The sequence below is a fragment of the Aspergillus puulaauensis genome, chromosome 4, assembly GCF_016861865.1.
Source record: "Aspergillus puulaauensis MK2 DNA, chromosome 4, nearly complete sequence".
NCBI lineage: Eukaryota > Fungi > Ascomycota > Eurotiomycetes > Eurotiales > Aspergillaceae > Aspergillus > Aspergillus puulaauensis.
The window spans coordinates 3,781,853-3,796,490 of NC_054860.1; the positions used below are offsets into that span (position 1 = coordinate 3,781,853).

A 14,638-nucleotide genomic window follows, 5' to 3' on the forward strand; every position below is an offset into this window, starting at 1 on the left:
ATATGAACAATGTATCTAACAGTCCATAATACACCGTCATTGCAATACTATCTCTCCATGCTGCACAATAACCAAACAGTCCTCCCCACCGAAATCCTCCTCCTCATAGCCCGCCTCCTCAACCCATGGGACCTCATAAACCTCGCAATCGCCATCCCAGGCCTCGACCACCAATATAAACCAAAATACTGGCTTCCAATCCGAGACACACACGGAAACACTCTCTTACACATCTGCGCCGCGCACGGGCTAGACAATTTCCTCATCTCCCTGTTTGAAAAGAAATTCGACCTGAATGTAACAAATCAGCACGGCTATACTGCCCTCCACAGCGCCTGCCAGCATGGCTATGAGAGCTCTGCCAGGCTTTTACTGAATGCAGCCACTAGTAGTAGTGGGCCAGATCCCAACACGCCAACTATTGGGGGTACGACTGCACTGCATTTGGCAGTCAAGGCGGGAAACCTGCCGACTATCCAGTTGTTGATTGATAGAGGGGCTGATCTGTTCGCGTGCAGTTCGGGGGGTTATACTGCGTTGCACTGGGCTGTGGATTCTGGACACGATCGTGTCGTTGACCTGTTGTTATCTCGTGCTGAAGCTGTCCTCTCGGAGCAGGATGATTTGGGGAGGACGGCTTTGCATTTGGCAGCCTGGCAGGGACGTGGAGAGATTGTGCAGCGGCTGCTCGAGGCTGGTGCTGATCCTGGAGTCCGGGATCGCGATGGTTATACGCCAGCGGACCTTGCTGGTCAGTCGAGGCAGGGAGATGTTGTTTGGGGATTGCGGAAATTGGATAGTCCTCGTTTTGTTCAGTTCGTTTCCTCCATTATATATTCTGTTGTATATGGAATTATGAGGCGGGGTTGATCGGCAAAGTTTCGAGTAGTTAACTCTTCTTGAATATATAATTAGTAATATTAACCAGACAACGCACTTCCATGGATTGGACGAAAACAGATGGGGCTTGTTTAGTTCCTAGCCACGTACTTTATGGACAGGTCTGGCAGAGGCCTATCCTACCTTGTAGAATTCTACATTTACAAAGAACACAAGACTTATAAATATTGAATAAATACGAAATATAATCACATACGCTAATATGCAACATGCGAGGCTTCTATGTAAAGGTCCAATAATCTATATACAATGACCAGCTCGCCCGGTCATTCCAAGCTATCTACGGAAAAGAAAACCCCGATATCCCAACATATAAATATAACAATACAACCATACAAAACAAGACAAGACAATCATCTCAGCCATAGCAACAAGTCTCTCTCTTCAGAAGTGAGCATCCGGTACCCACATCCTAGCAAGCATCTTCCCTCTAAGTGGCATTGTTGGCACAAGTCCAAGTAGAAGAAGACGAGCTCTCATTGATCGACTTGCCCGAGACATACAAGCCCAGCCCACAAATAGCACAGGCAATGCCCAGGATAACCAGGTTAGTGACGAACAGGGCGGTCTTCTTCCAGTTGGCAAACCACTGGCCCTTGTTCATGACGATCCAGAAGATCGCGGGCAGTCCGTAGCTGAACCAGCTGCCGAACAGGGCGCTGATCAGACTGAGGAGGTCGTTGAATACGGGGATCGACTCGGCAATGATCCACGCGATTGTCCAGGTCGTTAGAGCGATGGCCACCCAGGTGCCCAGGGCGAGCACGCTGTTTTGGTGCATGTGGTGCGAGCGCTCGCCGCGGAAGATCCGGACGTAGATGTATTTGCAGGCAACGTGGCCGAAGACTACACCGGCGACGACGACCTATGGAATGTTAGCAGCTGGGTAAATGAATAGAAGCATGGATGGCTTACGGTTGGAATGGCGAGGCCGTAGGCGACCTTCTTCATCAGCGGACCAGCCGATGACAGAGCCGGAGAGGCCACGTCAGGGCCTGCATAGCAGTAGATCACCATAGCTGTAACGATGTACATGATGGTATCGACAACCTGGAGCATAGCCAGGGCCTTTGGGAATTCGCGCACATCCTCCATTTCAGACATGATTCCGAAGAAGGACACGTGGGCGATGTAGGCAAAGACGATGTTGGTAACGGCCAAGAAGGCGTCGGCAAAGGAGGGGGAGGTGGTGATGTCGTTTTGGACATCGTCTGGGGCCTCGACTCCAATGGCGATCATGGTGACGATAGTAGCGACGAGGATACTGATAGCAGAAGCGACGGACATGTAGAACACCTTTCCGGATTTACGCGGAAGGGCGCAAATGCAGCACACCACCAGGCCGACTACTCCGAAGACGATCGTGCAGGTTCCGTGGTTGGTGATGGTGTTGAAAAGCACGGAGAAGGTGAGGATGTGACTGGCCATCAGGAAGATGATGAACAGGATCTGGCCGAAGTAGAACAGCTCGCGGCCGAACGGACCCATAAGAAGCTGGCCGGCATCACCCATACTGTGCACCTGGGGGAAGCGCAGCTTGAACTGGCCCATGATATAGCCCGTGTACCATGAGATACCGGAAAGACCGAGGAGAATAAGGAACGATCTGGGATATCAGCCATAGCCCTGGCAGATGGGTATATCAAGGCCTTACGGGACAATTCCAAGGACTGCAACAGCGGATGGAAGAGACAGAATACCAAGCGAGATGTTTTCAGCGACCATAACTGCAGACTGTTAGATAGCCCTCTACCGTAGAGCAGACAGGGTTCATACGCATTCCAGCTTGCCTATAGACATTGTTAGACGGTCCAACTTGAACATGATCACAGTCCAGACTTACCACCACTTCATAACTCGATACTTGACCTCTCCGGTCTCTTCATTCCCAAACGGATCATCTTCAGGAACAGAACCTTTCTGGAACTGCTTCTCGGTGTCTGTCGTGTCATTGTAGATCTCGATGTCCCGCGGGACAGGCTGGGGTGCTTCGGGGACGCTCATGGTGGTTAACTGTCGAGAGAGTTGAATCTGACAGGCCTCGAAGCTGGGATAGACAAGAGAAAAAGGTGCTGGAGGCCGCGCGACGTGGAGGCTGACCGGAGAACGAGGCCTCGTTGACCCATATTTTTTTTTCTGCTCGGCGCGTGGCGATGGAGAAAAATGGAGAAAATTACCTAAACCCTTCACTACCTTGTGATAGCGCCAGATAAGCTACTCACACCGGCTCTCCCAGTCCAGTAAAAGGCCCTTTCTTATCTCTACTTCTCCAGTGTGCCCTACTTCGTGCAGAAACGGTGTAAAAAACGCGCTTCAAAACCCGCCTTCCCTGTGTCAAAAACACTCTATACACCAAGCTTTTGCAGATGCAGAGCGCCCGCTTACATAAGATCGGGCGCTCGAAAATTGACGCAGAACCCCACATTCTGTGCCTAAAAAGGCTTAGCGGGCTGTTCTGCACGCGAACAGCGAACCCCAGGCCGCCGTTCCCGGCCCGGCGCAACCTGTACCGGCCCGGCTGACACCCCCCGGGGCCCCTCATCCAGCCGTGCCGGTACAGCTCATTTTCGTATACCATATCCCGAGCGGTCCGGGGCTTTCTGGGGTATTCGTCTACTATCCTGCGAGTGGATTGCTGAATGATATTATGATATAATGTCTCCTAAACAGCCATTCCATGTCTATCTACGGGGTACCTGTGATGTATTGCAGCCATGTAATTAACCAGGTTTACCCACTATTGCAAGGATATAGGTACAGCTCACATATCTCAATATTATTACCCGACAACGCCGATTCCAGCCGCCGAATACTCGTGGAATAAGCCGCATTAGACGAGGCAATTTCCCGCGTCAGGAGCAGCGGCCACACCCGAAGTTCAACCGCAGGATCAACTTAGATTGAGCGATTTCCTAGGAAGGGTGACTTGTCTCACCAGCAGGCAATCACAAGCACAGATGATTACGCCCTGCTATTTCCCTTCCTGCATTTATCCCCAGGATTTTCCAAGTCATACCTCGTCGTGACAACGTCAGCTCTCCACTGGTGGCCACCTCCCTCAGCCGGCATATCCATAGTACTGCTGTCCCTGTTATATGCCTTTGAGAAGGTGAATCTGCCGACCGGGTGAATCACCAAGCCTATGTCCTAAGCAACTGAGCCATCAACAAATCCCACGCAAACATTGGGGCTATAAATGTACATTCCCAGCGGTCTGTCAGACGCCAGAGAACTCTAATAGTTTAGGGCGAGGACTGTGTGTGTGCGCGAAGGAGCCATCTAATTCCCTTGCGGTAGCGGCCAGTAGGACCCGGCCAGAAATTGGAAGATGAGGAAGAATAATATCAGGGACAAGACGAGTAATAAGCACAAAACAGGAACAATAAGCCTACACTATCATAGTTGACAGGTATCAACTAGGAAATTCTATACATAGATGACTAAAGATAAAGTTGGAGATTTGAATGGAGCTAAACCAGAAGAGGAATGTTATATGAGAGCCATCATGCGGGGTATTGCAATATATATATATACCCCCGCAAGTTGACAATTCCTATCAGCTGTAGTTGCGATTTGCAGAGTTCATTATTATTTTATACTGACATGGCTACCCAGGACGGCTTCTACCTCGAGAACAGCAATGGTATTCTCCGTCGCGGTCTCAAATGTGCTGGTGTCATCACACCCCCACAAAATGTCACCGCCAGACAATCCACTTTCGACGTGATAGTCGTGGGCGCTGGTTACGCAGGCCTGACAGCGTGCAGAGACCTTTGTACATCCGGATTCAAGGTGCTCCTTCTCGAAGCGCGAGACAGAATCGGCGGGCGAACCTACACCGTGGATGTTGGCGGACACTTGTATGAGATGGGGGGTACCTGGGTTCACTGGAATCAGCCCCATGTATACCGCGAGATGTCTCGTTACCGCATGACGTCGCTCTCTACCAGCCACATTGAAAACAGCGCAGGGCACAATTACCATTCTACCGTCTTCCAGGGCAAGACTACGAGAATGGACCCTGAAACGGCGGTATGCATACATATACTATCGACGTTGATCTGGCTAATACGAGACTAGCACAACCTGACTGAAAAAGCGTTCCGGATGCTCTGCGATGTCGATGGAAAGTTGGGTCGGCGAGTCATGCCCTATCCACACGATCCACACTATTCCCCGGACGCCAAAGAGTGGGAGACCATGTCAGTTGCGCAGCGGCTCGAGCAGATAAAAGCAGACCTGACGGCTGAGGAGGTCTCCTTGCTGAAATCAAGCCTGTCTTCGATTTGTGGAGCCGGCATGGACAAAGCTGGCTTCTTTGACGTTCTCCGGTGGTGGGCTTTAGGGGGATACACAATGGACGGAGTATATGAGACCGGGGATCAATTCAAAATTGCAGCCGGACAGTCCAGCTTCGCCAGGTGCTTCTTTGACGAGGCAATGAGGACGAACAACCTCACCTACGCGTTCAATACAACCATCACGTCAGTTCAAGACCAGGAGAACCGCGTTGTGGTCAACGGCAACTGGTCTGCGAAAAGAGTCATCTGCACTGTTCCGCTGAACGTCCTGCACAAAGTCAGATTCGAGCCGACTCTCAGCCCAAACAAGATGGCAGTCGCCAATATCAACCAGGGTGCAAAGTTCCACCTTGAAGTGGCTGGGCCTGCGCTCCGATCATGGTCTGGTGCAGCCTGGCCCGTCAAAAGACTCTGCCATGGATCTGGAGATGGCTTGACTCCGGAGGGCAATACTCATCTCGTTTTCTTTGGATCGAACAAAGATTTTAATTCTCCTGAGCTAGATGGTCATGACTTCGTTGCTGATTGCAAAGATCTGCATGATATGGATGTCAAGAAGACGGTGAGCTCTCCATTACAAGAATCCTGTACCAAGAAACTGACAGTTTAATCAGATATGGCACAATTGGAGCAAGGATCCCTTTGCAGAAGGTGCATGGTGTATGTTCGCCCCGGACTCCAGCTTCCAGCACCTCAAGGCGCTTCAGCAGCGAGCTGGCAACGTCGTTTTCGCAAACTCGGACTGGGCAGTGGGTTGGCGGGGGTTTATTGATGGTGCAATCGAACGAGGCGCACTGGCTGCTTACGATGTCTCTTTGGATCTTCGTCCGCCAGAGATCGAGTCCAAGATATGATGGCTGTCACTGTCACTATAAAAGCCTTGACAATAATTATATATCCAGAGCCAACATTGAAAGACAATAAGCCCGTCGGCCTGTACTCTCTGTGCAGCTGAGTAGTGAATGGTGACTTAGGGTTACTCAGCCAAAGGAATTCGCAGGAGTTCTCCAATCGTTGGGGCACGAACCTGTATCTGGATGTAGACTATACCTCTTGCTGTCAAGGTTTAATAATACATATTCCGTCATTCGATCTAGCTATCAAGCTAAGTCGCAGTTTCCAGCCAAAGGTGTATCTAGATGTGATGGCTACAAGATGGTCCACGAGCCCAATAAAGCACAGCAGCCCATGAAGCATTGGAATGACAGTAATATTCATTCAAGTAAGAATATACTGATTGGCTGTATGCAGCGTCTCTTCAGTCACGCGACCTGCCGTATTCCAACCTCAACCCCGCAGTCTGTCCAGTTTCTCCTCCTGCATCTCCCTCGTTCTGTTTGTTTGATCTTACGATGGGTTCCAATACGATATTCCGCACTTTCAACTACAAGGGCACTCATGAGACGCCCGCCGTGGTCCGCGATATCGAGAACTTCATCGGCAACGAAATCGTGCCCTCCAAAACAGCCAAATGGATCGAGGTCCACGACCCAGCCACAAACACCGTTGTTTGTCGAGTCCCTGAATCAACCCCAGAAGAGCTGAAAGCTGCCGTGCTCTCAGCCCAGCAGGCATTCCCAGAATGGAGCAGCACAAGCATCATGAAACGGCAGCAGATCATGTTCAAGCTGACCAACCTAGTCCGCGAGAACATGGACACCCTGGCGATCTCAATCGTAACCGAACAGGGGAAAACAATGGCCGATGCACGCGGCGATGTCCTTCGCGGCTTGCAGGTCTGCGAGACCGCCTGCGGTATCACCACCCAGCTCCCTGGGGAAGTCCTAGAAGTAGCAAAGGACATGGAGACCCGATCCTACCGCCTCCCACTCGGCGTCACGGCAGCCATCTGCCCATTCAATTTCCCCGCGATGATCCCGCTCTGGAGTCTTCCCATCGCTGTAGTCACAGGGAACTGCATGATCCTGAAACCGACAGAGCGCGCGCCAGGGGCCGCAATGCTCCTCGCGGAATTATGTAAAGAGGCCGGATTTCCTCCTGGCGTGGTGAATGTTGTTCACGGCTCAAAGCCTGCAGTTGAGTTTATCCTCGATGCCCCTGAGATCCGTGCAATCTCGTTTGTGGGCTCGAATCGGGCCGGAGAGTATATCTATAACCGCGGCACGGCGAATGGGAAACGCGTGCAGGCGAATCTGGGCGCTAAAAACCATGCTGCTATCTTACCGGATAGTAATAAAGAGCATGCGCTGAATGCGATTGCTGGCGCTGCGTTTGGTGCGGCAGGGCAGAGATGTATGGCTCTTAGTGTGCTCATGACTGTTGGCTCTGCCCGCGACTGGATCCCGGATCTTGTCGAGAAAGCAAAGCAGTATAAAGCGGGTAGTGGATTTGATGACCATTCGGATCTCGGACCCCTGATTACTCCCCAGAGTCGGGACCGCTGCATTGACCTGATCACCAGTGCTGAACAAGAGGGTGCTACAGTCTTGGTGGATGGGCGCGACTTCAAGGCGCAGGGGTTCCCGAGGGGGAACTGGGTAAGTCCACTTTTTAAGCTTGGTTCAATGAATAAACTAACCACTCTCAGGTCGGTCCCACGGTCATCACAGGCGTGCGACCAGATATGAAGTGCTACAAAGAGGAAATCTTCGGACCTGTACTACTTTGCATGGAAAAAGACACTCTAAACACTGCAATTGATATCATAAATGCCAACGATTGGGGCAATGGAGCTGTGATCTTCACTCAGTCCGGCTCTTCTGCTTCGCACTTTACGAAGAAGATCGAGGCCGGTCAGGTTGGTATCAACGTGCCTATTCCAGTTCCACTTCCCATGTTCTCGTTCACCGGGAATAAACGCAGTGTGGGTGGGACTGGACTGCTTAACTTCTACGGTAAAGATGGTCTGCGGTTTTATACGCAGTGGAAGACGGTTACATCGCTGTGGAGGTCGGAAGATGCTACGGGGTTGCAAAAGCCGACTTACATGGTGTAGACATGAAGGGCCTAAGGATGGGCCGAATGGCATGCTATAACACATCAGAGGAACGCACAAGGAACAAGTGACGTAGCAGCAATGTGTACTTACTGCGTACAGCGGAAAGAGATATTAAGCTCCGTCAGCTGGAATGGTGTCAAAGGGTAGTCTATCCAGTACCCATTCTGAATGCGGTCATGTAGCACAATGATTCCTACATATAAAATTGAATGCCAGATAGTACTTGGAACAAGCACCTCAAGTTCCACCGAATTCCATTCCACTCACACTTTTGCTTAGGCTTGCAATTAACAGGGAAGTCCAAGTTACGGGATATAACGGGGTGATCGAAGGCCGGTTCTTCCATAAAGCCTCTTTGACTTTCCGCGCCCACTGCCTAGTAACATACTTTGCTCCCTTGGTGACCTTGCACTGAACCTCAGTATGAGTTCTCCGCAACCTCCGCCGGGGCTGGCTATACGAAGCTTGACAAGCGTACACTGTTGGAAGTTTCCTGTGATGGTTATCCTCAAGCCCTGTATGGAACAGACTGGAGTAGGAGATTATATTAACTATTACCCATCTATCATACTATCAGAATATATCACCAAATAGATCTACTCTAACCCTCATTACCAGCAACAAAATAGCCCTACAAAGCAGGCACCGCCTCCACATTCCCACCGGCCTTCTTCACACTCTTCCACTCAAAGCAACAACTCACCACAAACGCAACACAAAACAGCGCCAGACTCAATCTATATGTATCTGTCAACCCATTCAAAAACGCCAAAATCACATTCCGGACCTGATCCAGCTGCCCCAGATCCTCCAGCACATTTCTCATCTCCGTCGCGCCAGCCTCAACAATCCTCGCCGGGTCAACCGAGGGCGCAAACCTCCCCACCCCGTCAATAAGACCATTCTGGAAAAGCGACTGCGCGACAGCAATGAATAGTGCTCCGCCCAGTGTCTGGAAGAACATTACCGCCGCTGTTCCCTGCGGGATATCCTCTGGCTTGAGGATCGTTTGCACGGCCGTCAGTGGGATCTGAAACCCTGCGCCGACGCCCGCGCCGAGTAGGATCTGGTATCCGATCCACTTGCCGTTCGGGATGTCGATTGAATAGAGCGTTATCAAGCCTGCGCCGATAGAGGCGAGGGCGGTGCTGCCGATGAGGAAGGGGGTGTAGTAGCCGAATACTGTGACTAGGATACCGGATAGCACGGAGGAGACGACGGTGGCGAGCATGAGCGGGAGGAGCTGGATCCCTGAGGTCATAGCGGAGGAGCCGCGGACGCTCTGGAAGAAGATGGGGAGGTAGTAGACGAGGACGAAGAAGGAGCCGCCGAAGAGGAGGGCGTAGGCCGTGGAGGCGATGACGGAGCGCTGCTTCATGATGCGGGGAGGGAGGGTTGCGCGGTCGCCGAGTTTGAGCTGCGAGACGACGGTGAGGATGGCGAGGAGGCCGAAGCCGATGAAGAGGCCGATTATGCGCGAGTTGCTCCAGGGGTATTTGTTTCCTCCCCATTGTAGGGCTAGCAGGAGGCAGATGATGCAGGGGATGACGAGGGAGGCGCCGATGAAGTCGAGCTGCTTGATGCGGTCGAGGAGGGGGGTTCCTTTGGAGTCTTTCTGCTCGGGCAGTTGGAGGATGAAGACGATTATCCCCATGGATACGCCGCCGATGGGAAGACTGGAGAGGTAAGTAGGTGATATACAATGCTGTCGGCATACGTACTTGATATAGAAGCACCATCTCCACGACACTGAGTCTGTGAATGCACCGCCTAGCAAAGGTCCAGCAATGGAAGCAATGCCCCAGACCATGCCAAACATGCCAAATACGAGAGGGCGTTTAGCCAATGGGACTATAATAGTTAGAGAAGGCTGTGAGAAACATGTAAGAGGAGGAACATACCACACAGCGCAATGATGACCAGCGCCCCTGAGAAGATGCCTGCAACACCAATGCCAGCAACGGCACGTCCGACAATGAGTACAGTGCTTGAGGGCGCAACAGCACAGATCAAAGATCCCACTTCAAAAACGAAGACGGCGAAGAGGAATGCCCATTTGGCCTGAGGATGTCAGCACAGCACGCCCAAGAGCAGCAGCAGGGGCCGAACACTAAAAATCTTGTAAAGACGGCCATAGGATGGTTGTAAGGCCGTCGACGTCAGAAAGTACGCACTACCATACCACGCTATATCCTCGATACTCTTGAACTGGTTCGTGATCTCTGGAATGGCAACCGAGATGATGGTTTGGTCCAGGGCGACGAGGAAGACAGACAGATAAAGCCCTAGAATGATAACAACCACTTTGGCGAAAGGTGGATACTCCGGCTCAGCAGCAGCAACATCCTCCTCCTTGGGATTCTTCTCGCTATCGATGTTGCTTGTAGTCGACATGGTGAATCAATGGCTGGTTTGGTGAAGGGCAGTCCGGCTGAGGGCAGTGTAGCTTTTATACAGACTGGATTACAGACTGGATTACAGATTAGGAAACTTACTCGCATGAATCATCGTCGTCAGCATCTTCAGCTGTCATCGGCGAGCGGGAATAACTAGGCCGATGGAAACAGCTGGTTGAGTCTATCGGAATACGACATCTTAGGCGCACCGACCTCTCGCCGCAATTCGGCGAAGGATTCGCGCCTTGCCCTAAGCTGCCTAGTTGGTCATCTCCAGTCCCCTGTAATCAAGCCCAGTATGGAGATATCGCGGTTATTACGGAGACTAGAACTCTAGGACCCTTAACCCCATTAATCAGCAGCGGAGTGATGGAAGTGCATTATTAATGGCTACCCTACGATGGCTTCACCCTTGCCCGAATCGGGAAAGTCGCTCGCTGCAGCCCCGACTGCCGACTGCGCCTCCTGCAGAACCGCCGTGGAATGCGCCACTTCGTTATGTGAGCCAATAGTCCCCATAATCTTCGCCATTTCCGCCGCTGTGTTGTCAGCTTGCACTCTATCGCTAACATCGCTGTACTTACCGGTTTCTGTGTCGGTGGACTGCTCGTCCTCGTTCCGCGCATTCAACGCTGTGTAGTACAGCGTCAACTCAACCCGTGGCCGTCTCGCCGTCTCATACAGCTCCAATCGGCGCGGTATATCGTTGACTGTCGTTCCCATCGGCAAAAGAATCGCAAGCGAGACGGCATCCTCAATCGCCATCGCGCCTCCCTGGCCCAGGTCTACACAATTAATCAATTCAAGCTCTCAACAGGCGCACAACAGGGATGAACGCACACGGCTGGAATGGATGCGCTGCATCTCCAATCAAAGCTACTCTTCCATCCACATAGTGCGGCAGCGCCTCCATATCGTATAACTGCCACATCTTGAGATCATCGCCAGCACGCCCAACAAGCTCGCGCACTGCAGGGCAGAAGTCTGCGAATCCGTTGACAAGAATCTTCTTATTTCCCGTCGCCTCCCAGCCTTTTCTTATCAGTACTTGGATTAATAATAGGACATATGCACTATCTACTCACCTTCTCCCAGTTTGCCGACTTGCGCCGTCGGCATAAACGCGACGAGGTTCAGTACTTCGTTGTTCGAACAGGGATACATTACAAGTCGCGCTTTGCCCGCTGCAGCCCATTCCATCAGTGCGCCTCGTCTGGCTATATCGGTCGTTGTGGATAGCTCGCGGAGTTCGCCTGCTGGTAGCAGCCAGCGGAAACAGGACTTGTCTGCAGGAGTTGGATCGGGGGCATTCGGTGCGATTTTCTTGCGAATGATCGACTGGTCTTGTCAGTAATATGCCACTCGCAGGAATTATCAATAGGCAGTGATCATACATGAAGCCCATCTGCACCGATTAGCAAGTCTCCTTCGAAGACACGGCCGTCGTCCAACGTTACTGATGGACGGCTGGTGGAGGTATCTATGCCCACGATTTCACACCCCGTGTGGACTTCCGCCCTTTTTAGTGCTTGGTGCTTCAAGGCTCCGTGCAAATCACATCTATGGACCAGGTAGTATTCCTAAGTCCTGTTAGTTGTATGTGACAATACCAGAATAGAAGCCTACAGCCTGCCACAACTTCCGAACAGCATCAAAGTCTGTATGGAACTTCACCGTTCCATGGTGATCATGTCGATTAACCTGGGATAGTCAACCCAAAGATCTAGCTAACAGTATTCAATCCAAACGGCGCACTTCTTCAAGCAAAGTCCCCCCAAAGTCACGCAGGTCAATGTCCAACCACTCCAGCAGCGCCGTACAGTTCGGGGGCGCATTAATGGCCGCCCCGGTTTCCCTGTTGAATTTGGACTTTTCCAGCACCTGTTCACACGGACATCAACATTAGCACTACCATAATCGATACGCTATGAGCAAGAACAAGATTGAGCAGCCGCCGTCAACCCAGATATACCAGCGCCGATGACAACAATATCCAACGGACGAGCTTCGGTCATGGTCATTCTATCGACCTACAGAGCTTCACACTAAATTCTGCGGCGGAATTCGGTATGGGCGTATGCGGGGGGAGACGGCTCTCGGTGATATACATGTATACAGTCTGTTGGCGGGAATGTCCCGGACGGCATTTTAGGAGCATCCATGTCACTGCTGCCTGTTAAATGGCCGTCCGGTTACTTTTGGGTATGTTTCAAGTGCACTGCATATACTATGGACAGGCATATGAATCGTTTGTTGTTTCTGTCGTCCGTATAATGGGGTTCTCTCCTGATGTCGCGTTTGCCTTGTATCTGGATTGAAGTATGCTCTGAAGCTCTTACTATAATTAATATGACAATATGATAATGGATCTGTTGTGATACGGCTTCCTAACTCGACTGCGTGTCTGGTGGGATATTATTCATCGTCCAGTGTTTATATTCCCGCGTGATGCAGGTCTAGGCTCAGCAGACAACGCACATGCTTCGATTGTTTTTTTTTTTTTGTTTTTTTTTTTTTTCTGTCAACTGAGTAGGACGGCAGTATACGTTACAAGTTGAACACTACGCGGATTTCAACCTCCTTGACGCTCGAAGCAGATACTGAGGAGCAACTTACTATGTTATCCAAATATATAGCTATAGCAAACATAAATCACACAATACCACAAAGCAACATATCCTACCATGACCAAAGCAGAGAGCCGACCTTACCACTGAATATCACGCGCAAGAGCCTCCATATAGTCCGCCGCCTTGCGCGCTAGCACCCTCGCCTCCTCACTCAAACGGCCATCTTGAGCCCTCTCAGCCAGGGCGCGCTGCCAAAAGTTCCACCGCTGGATCCCAAAGATCGGGCCATCATAAAGCTCGTGCGGTTGGTAAGCCTGCTGCAGAAGTGCATCAACGGGAGGCGGGTTAAGCACGATATTCACATATGCGTAGTATCCAGCGCCGGCTAGCATCCACACAGAAGAGACGCTGACAAACACACTGAGCGAATCGAGACCTCGGATCACGCTTAGATGGGTCTCTAACGCTGCCCTGAAAGACCTTATTATCGGCGTCATGGGTCGCGAGATGGTCCCGGCGCCGGCGAGGCGGGCGGAGAATGCGCAGGAATTTATTATCCGGGATGCCTCGAGGTCGTTTTCCCAGTCTACTATAAAGTCAGAGCGTAGTTAGCAATCAATGTTATTTATGTTCAAAGGCAGCAATAACTTAAAAGAGAGGGAGGGAGGGAGGCGTACGGAAGCATCGATCACCCATCTCTGCGTCAAGCGCTTCCAGGGCTGTGTAGCGTGCCAACTTTTTTTTATCGCCGCATATTTTGTTGAACCGATGGCTTCTTGCAAGCTGTTTCATTAGCTCGACGAGTTTTAGCTGCAATGTGTGGTAATACGGGATTTGCTCTGCGATATCCATTATAACAACGCCTAGGTCATCCTCTGCAGCCCCGATTTGGGTCTTGTAATCCGGCATCATCTGGTAGAGCTGTGAGGCTGCTTCGTCTACCGATAGTTCTTCGGACTCCAGGTACTGCTTAAGCACTTGGAATGCCTTCACGGTCTCGTATTTGTCAATGACCTCAAGGTCGGGGTTATCAAGCTGTAAATTCAGAGGTGCAGACATAGTCACTAGTGGAAACAAAGAAACAATAAAACTGCAAAAAGGAATGGGTATGTTGTAAAAGTCAATTCCGGTTTAGCAGTGAGGCATGCAGTTTATATTAACTGAAAAGCGCAACAATGAAAAGAGTTAGTAACCCTAACTCACAAAGGGATAATCGCGTGGCATGGCCACCTGGCATTCTCTAGTGCTACTGAAGCGCTTTGGCCCTGATACATGTAGATTCTATATAAATGCAGCCCTTGTTTACGCAGTCTTTGACTTGGTCAGGGTACAATGAATCATGCCAACTCCGTCTCGCTATTTATATGGCTATATGGATGCCCGAAATCGGCGCTCCGGTTGCGTACAGCTATCAGACACTAAGTAATCAATATATCTAATGATGGATTGGCTGATCTACTATTGCTGTTTTCAGTCCTATGAAGATATGGTACAGCCCACGTCTTCCAACCT

General features: G+C 51.0%; 7 protein-coding genes across 7 annotated transcripts; 3 read left to right on the forward strand and 4 right to left on the reverse strand.

Annotated features, from left to right (window-relative positions):
• Positions 1–9: 9 nt before the first annotated feature.
• Positions 10–870, forward strand: APUU_41468S (ankyrin repeat domain-containing protein; the record flags this gene model as incomplete). The annotated part of the gene is made up of 1 exon (XM_041704654.1): positions 10–870. The coding sequence occupies one exon, from the start codon at positions 10–12 to the stop codon at positions 868–870; it is 861 nt and encodes a 286-aa protein (XP_041557218.1).
• A 460-nt stretch (positions 871–1,330) lies between these two features.
• Positions 1,331–2,904, reverse strand: APUU_41469A (uncharacterized protein; the record flags this gene model as incomplete). The annotated part of the gene is made up of 5 exons (XM_041704655.1): positions 1,331–1,765; positions 1,816–2,506; positions 2,555–2,627; positions 2,677–2,690; positions 2,744–2,904. 5 exons carry the CDS (start codon positions 2,902–2,904, stop codon positions 1,331–1,333), a joined length of 1,374 nt encoding a protein of 457 aa, XP_041557219.1.
• A 1,599-nt stretch (positions 2,905–4,503) lies between these two features.
• On the forward strand, positions 4,504–6,055 carry APUU_41470S (flavin monoamine oxidase family protein; the record flags this gene model as incomplete). The annotated part of the gene is made up of 3 exons (XM_041704656.1): positions 4,504–4,932; positions 4,981–5,763; positions 5,816–6,055. The coding sequence occupies 3 exons, from the start codon at positions 4,504–4,506 to the stop codon at positions 6,053–6,055; spliced, it is 1,452 nt and encodes a 483-aa protein (XP_041557220.1).
• A 498-nt stretch (positions 6,056–6,553) lies between these two features.
• APUU_41471S (CoA-acylating methylmalonate-semialdehyde dehydrogenase) lies at positions 6,554–8,157 on the forward strand (the record flags this gene model as incomplete). Its single annotated transcript, XM_041704657.1, has 2 exons — positions 6,554–7,699; positions 7,750–8,157. 2 exons carry the CDS (start codon positions 6,554–6,556, stop codon positions 8,155–8,157), a joined length of 1,554 nt encoding a protein of 517 aa, XP_041557221.1.
• Positions 8,158–8,791: 634 nt separating this feature from the next.
• On the reverse strand, positions 8,792–10,554 carry APUU_41472A (uncharacterized protein; the record flags this gene model as incomplete). The annotated part of the gene is made up of 4 exons (XM_041704658.1): positions 8,792–9,836; positions 9,882–10,011; positions 10,062–10,221; positions 10,270–10,554. The coding sequence occupies 4 exons, from the start codon at positions 10,552–10,554 to the stop codon at positions 8,792–8,794; spliced, it is 1,620 nt and encodes a 539-aa protein (XP_041557222.1).
• A 392-nt stretch (positions 10,555–10,946) lies between these two features.
• APUU_41473A (uncharacterized protein) lies at positions 10,947–12,571 on the reverse strand (the record flags this gene model as incomplete). Its single annotated transcript, XM_041704659.1, has 8 exons — positions 10,947–11,095; positions 11,141–11,341; positions 11,397–11,588; positions 11,642–11,894; positions 11,951–12,136; positions 12,183–12,257; positions 12,312–12,437; positions 12,512–12,571. The coding sequence occupies 8 exons, from the start codon at positions 12,569–12,571 to the stop codon at positions 10,947–10,949; spliced, it is 1,242 nt and encodes a 413-aa protein (XP_041557223.1).
• A 532-nt stretch (positions 12,572–13,103) lies between these two features.
• APUU_41474A (DUF3632 domain-containing protein) lies at positions 13,104–14,185 on the reverse strand (the record flags this gene model as incomplete). Its single annotated transcript, XM_041704660.1, has 3 exons — positions 13,104–13,167; positions 13,268–13,715; positions 13,804–14,185. 3 exons carry the CDS (start codon positions 14,183–14,185, stop codon positions 13,104–13,106), a joined length of 894 nt encoding a protein of 297 aa, XP_041557224.1.
• Between the last annotated feature and the right edge of the window lie 453 nt (positions 14,186–14,638).